Below are 5,845 nucleotides of genomic sequence, written 5' to 3' on the forward strand. Positions count from 1 at the left end.
CTAATGGCTTATGACTTTTGATTCAGTTCAAAGGTGCGTAAAGGACCTTTGATGGGCTATGGCCTGGTTTGCTACTTCAAACAATAAGGACATCAGCCCATCTCCTCTACCCATATTTAGCACCTCATTATTAGTCAGTACCAGCTACACATGTCCAGTCTTTGATGTACCAATACAGGTACTTCAAGCTATTTGAATACATATCACTTTGAGAAAGTATTAAGCTTTTGAAGTTTTTTAGCAAAAGCCATGTTAGTACTGCATTTATATAATTTTTATTTTATTAAATTATGCATTTAATTTATGTATCTATTGGGGCACTGGCCACACTTGATTGTCAGGTGTTTGGTGGATAAAATGTGGTTGCTTTTCTGTTAGAATCCGGCTTGGAAGCTTTGTTACTTGAATGAGGTAATGGCAATGCAAAAGATGAGTCCAAGACTGTATTATGCCATTTAATCATGTTAGATTTAGATGTTTGAGTGTTTTATTACAAAGATTTTTTTAAATGTTCATATACTGTAGATCGGGCTAGTTTAGCACACATTTGGCTCATTAGTTTAAGAGTGGTTTGTGACTGGGGGTGACTGTACGAGTTCATGGCAGCCCTAATTTGGCACCAGCAAACCAAAGGGCTTTGTGATGTCACAGCAATCACCACTGAGACTATGTTTAGACTGGCAGCCCAAATCCGATTATTTGGCCTATCCAGAATGTAGTCTGGTTTTATCACATGAACAATAAAATCCATTCTGATCACTTTCACATAACCGTGTGGACATTCAGTCCTAAAGAACGTATTGGTAAAACAAATCGGTTTCGCTTACAGCTCCAATCACCTCATACTGACGCAAGAAAGAAGGCAATATACACATTTTCAAACTTAATACAAATGGATTATGTATTTCGAAGCACTCCCAACTATGTAATGGTGACACCATGGCCTCTGCAATAATGGCAGCTCATTTAACAGCACATATTGTCTAATGACATTTCCCTTGTAGAGGTTATTGCAGTAGCAGAGAATGGGTCGATTATGTCACGTACAACCAGAAAGTATGACCACGAGAGACAGTGAGGCAAACAATGGTGCATTATAAGTCCTTTTGATTTCTTAACCAGCCTATGTTGACATTTCATTGAACATACTGCATATAGTTAACCACTAATTTCAGCCATGCATGAATGTTCATTAACTGACTTCAGGTAATGCTGTGTTGTGTTTATGAAGTGTTAGTTTTGCCCAACGACTGGTACGCAATGAGCTGTCGATATATTTTAAGATTTTCAGGGGTGGGGTTCTGCTCCCATTTTAATGTACTGGATACATCCATTTTACAGGTTTGCAGAGTAGAGATTGTGGTATATCCTCTCATGAAAACCGAGTATATTTTTATTGATTTATGTTGCAGGACAAATATCAGGTGTTTTATTAAAACCAACTGCCCAAAATTCTTGAAACTTTTCAGACTTGTCTTTTCTATATGTTTTGATATTTGTGTTAAAACCTTGCTTTTTTATTTTGTCTCAACTCTTATTAAAATAAGTAAAACTATACAATAGCGTTGTTATTTCTTAGATCTTTGACTACTGTTAAACAATCTCCCTGCTTGAATAAAAAGGAGACTAAAGGAGTGTTTTTGACATTCATTATGATACTGCTTGAATGCCCTTTATTCACATGCTTCCTGTTAACAGAAGATCTTTAGTGGGAATCCACTTTCCTTCCAGACAAGTGCTTGAATCAAGCTGTTGGAAGCCTGTTTACATCCATCAGTAGCACATTAGGGAATGACAAGCCCCCCTGCAATGATAGCAAACAGGCCTTTTGATAGTGGCCCTGATTACCAATGTTTGTCCTGGTCTATCTTCTAAGCCTGATGTAAACAGAGGAAGACCTATTCTAGGACTGATGTGGATTGACCATTTCTCACAATGTTACTCTGCATGTGGCCATGTAGCTTTATCCCACTACAAATATACCAATACACACAAAAGTCTGGTTACAAGTCTGCCTATCACAGTCTTAACCATGACCACTCAATGCAACAAGTGTCATAAGTCATTAGGCAAATTATTTACTTATCATTACAATTTCGTATAGAATTAACTACGCAAATACGAAATTGCAAATAAAGGGGTAGCAGGTGGTATCATGGCATGCAGCTATACTGTACTTGTAACTTCATCAGTGATCTCTCTCGCATGACATGCACAAAATAGAGACGTCAGGTTGAATCTGGTTAATTTCACTAATTTCACCAGCAATCCAATGAGGTTCTCTCTATAGATAGACTGTTGAGAATTCTGTACTTAATCTAACCTATCAACTTAAGATCTTCTGTTATGGGGGTCCCATATCCTTTCAAATGGGGTGTCCACAGGCTACAGCTTATACATTTGGGGGTCCTTGATATGAAAAGGTTTAGATTGCAGTCTATGTCATTGTGTCATGACAATTTTGTGAACGCAGTGTGTGGGTTGGTGTGTGTGATGTAAAGCAAGTTAAATGATGGGCGGCGAAATAGACAAGGTATGATAGGCAAATCACCATTCCTCACGAAAGACTCAGACGTTTGTATCATAAGGATTGGGAGAAAAACAAGCTGTGTGCAAGCTGGTTGAAACCATCTCAAAAGGTGCAGTAGTCAAAAGTGTGTTGACTTTGTCCCCCTTTTTTCAACCTATCTTGAAGATAGATACCATGAGCATTAGTGATGACCAATTGTGAAGATAGTATCTTCACAATTGGTCCTCACTAATGCTCATGGTACCATTTTCTACTCGCTCTGCATCTCAGAATAGGCCTGTGAACAGTTCAGAAACCTGCCCACGAGTGACATCATCAGTAGGAAGGTTTGATCATTTTTAACAAGATTTCAAACCTTTTGTATTTATGAGTGCAAGAACAATGGCTTCCATTTCAGCATGCTAACTTTACAGGAAGAGAAAGGCTCTAGTTTCCATTAGCTTGGAATCCCCAATGGTAGGCAGGTTTCTGAACTGTCTGTTGCGTATCAATGAGACATAGAGCAAGTAGACATAAATTGTGTCATCTTATACAGTATATAGCATTAGTGAGGAGTCCCTATTGAAGTTAAGGTTGAAAATGGGTGCTATTAAGGAAGAGTATTGATGTTGATAAACTTATCGGCTTATGGAGTTCTATAATATGTGATGGATGAACCGATGCACTTCTATTTTATATGACCCTATTAATAGAAAAACAGAATACGTTTTTCAGTATATAGCCTACATATTATGTCCTGAACCTAGATTTACCACACCATCATCATATTTTGAGAGTTATTTTCTATGTGTGTAATGACATAGTGTTATTGAGAAGCTAGTTTTGTTTGATGCACTGTGACAAAAGTTGTTATTACAAATAAACTGAACATCACTTTATCCTAAGTGATAATGTCACAGCCAGAGAACTAAAGAAAAATTGCTGTTTCACAGCATCATATGGATTTTACATGACTGAGGGTGGCAACCTGACATGAATGACTTGGGCAAATATCCAATAAAGAAAAAGTGCAAGTCAAAAGTTCTATGAAGAAAACCATTTTATTTTATTTCTAATACAAAATATGTCACTCATCTATATTATGTACAGCTTCAAAATACAACACATCTGCGATCAAATCAGACAGTATTTGAATAATTGATGGGGACTCAATACAACTCATACAAATGCAAAACAGTTATCAAAAATCCATTATTTACAAAATATATAAAGTGCTTGTTTCTTTAAGGGGACAGAGATGAAATTCCCAGTTTCTATAAATGTCAGAGAATGCTTATTAAATAAAAAGTACTAGACGTGTTGTGTTACACAAGAAAACAGGCCACATTAATAGGCCCTAATGCCCGAATACAGAAGCATTGTCCATGGTACACGCGCATTTCTCAACGATCATATTGGGGAACTCTGCCACTTCGATCTCGGTGTAGTCGCCCTTCTTGACCAAGTACATAATGGGCAATGGGGCGCTTTCGGCGACGGTGCATCTCCTCTCCCCGTAGCCGTAGTTTCTCCTGGGCTGCTTGCATCCTCCGGTGCACCTGAAGGCCTGGTACCCTGCCGGCTCGATGATCCAGTATTGCGTCCAGGTGAGCGCGCGGAAGTTGATGAAATACTCCTCGCGGCAGCAGGCACCATCTTTGTTGTTCTGATTGCCCTCGCAGTCACCACGAGATCTGAAGGAAACAAAGGGAGAGGAATTGTTAAAGTCAATGTTGGCAGATTTTGTGAGAGACATAAGCAAACAGGTCTAGGAAAACACCCCCAAAAGAAGCGACTGTAGGCCACATGAGCACTTTAAACCTATATGCTGTAGGCCTACATTGGCTATTTGAAATGTTTCAATTAAAAAAAATCTTGAAATAAAACAAGCCCAAAAACCGCAACCACCAATATTTACAAGCAACAGTAAAATAAGCCCAAAGTCGCTGATAATAAGCGGACATGGCAACACTGGTTAAAGTTGGCACACGCCACACTATCCAGATAATTAATGCAAATTGTGTGTGTGTGTGTGTGGGGGGGGGGGTATGGGGATAATTGGCACACTAATACAATCTCCTGTATATGATCAAAGCTTGCGATCCTTACCCATATTCTTCGAGGTTGAGTGTGTAGAGGATGAGCTCGGGCTTCGCCAAGGTGTTTGTGTTGTCTGTCTGGTCATGGGTGGTAAAGCGGACACTCCTGGCCATCTCTGCCGCGTAGCTGCCGGGTCTCTCGCCCTCGATCCACACCTCCAGGTGCATAGGTGTCTTCTGCTGGGTCTTGGACCAATAGGTCACGGCCTGGGTCACATCAAAGCTCACCCAACCAGTCTCGTGAATGGGGATCAACCTAATAATGCGAGGGGAGGGAGGGGTGATTGGGTTAGTTATAGCTAATACAAAATACGCGTTTTGACAGCAGCACGTCATGGAGATACATCCAGCCAAACTGGATTGAGAGTATAGGCAACACTAAAATGTATATCCCCCTATGGACCAAATACGTGAATATGCAAATCTGCAAAATCTAAGGACCTGAGCTGTGTGTACATGTGTTTCTTTTTTGTTCAAAAAAAAAATCTATACAAAAATATAAAATTATATGAATATATAAATAATAATTGTAAAATGGTGTCTTACCGAGAGTCGACCAGAGAGGTTCTGTTGGCGCCGTTGGGGAACACCTCCACCCAGTAGATGCTGACTCTGGCGTTGTTGATGGGACGGTGGCTTTTGGATCGCTTGTGGTGCTGAGAGGAAGCCTTCTTGAACAGCTTCATCTCTGCCATGGTCACCTCGCTGTTCTCCGGGATCCTCATCTCCATGTCAAACACCACGCGTTGCCGCTTCGTGTCAGAGTAGACATACTCCCCAGATATATCTTAAAAAAAATGATAATTGATATTGAGTATCAAAGTCACTCTCAAATACAGGAAATACATTAGAATATCATTATTTTGGCGCCATGTCACCATAACGCGTGGGAATAATAAAGTGCTGGTGCGGTTATCTATGTCAAATATTATTTAAATCAATCACATTTCAAATATTGTAAAAGATCATTACCTGCATTGCCGGGGATGCCTCTCAGAATACCCGCCAGACTCGGAAGGGCTCTGCGTTTTCTGCTGTGGTGCAGCTTCAGCATGGATGAGTACTTGTTTCGAATATGCGCAGGAATAACCAGGTTTTCCAAATCCCTTTTGTGAATTCTTGGAACTTCGTCCAAGCCCAGCTTCTGAAGAAGTGCGTCCTGCATGTCCTGCTGCGTAAAAGCCGTGGCGAGGGTGAGTATAGTGGCGCACAGAGCGCAGATGAGGAGAGAATCCAT

The 5,845-nt window shown here is 40.2% G+C and overlaps 1 protein-coding gene across 1 annotated transcript; it reads right to left on the reverse strand.

Moving 5' to 3' along the window:
- Positions 1-3,866: 3,866 nt before the first annotated feature.
- Positions 3,867-5,845, reverse strand: LOC308102959 (left-right determination factor 2-like; the record flags this gene model as incomplete). The annotated part of the gene is made up of 4 exons (XM_080452811.1): positions 3,867-4,203; positions 4,619-4,864; positions 5,155-5,395; positions 5,581-5,845. The coding sequence occupies 4 exons, from the start codon at positions 5,843-5,845 to the stop codon at positions 3,867-3,869; spliced, it is 1,089 nt and encodes a 362-aa protein (XP_080308937.1).

The sequence above is a fragment of the Gymnoscopelus braueri genome (assembly GCF_963280865.1).
Source record: "Gymnoscopelus braueri genome assembly, chromosome: 16".
Lineage (NCBI taxonomy): Eukaryota > Metazoa > Chordata > Actinopteri > Myctophiformes > Myctophidae > Gymnoscopelus > Gymnoscopelus braueri.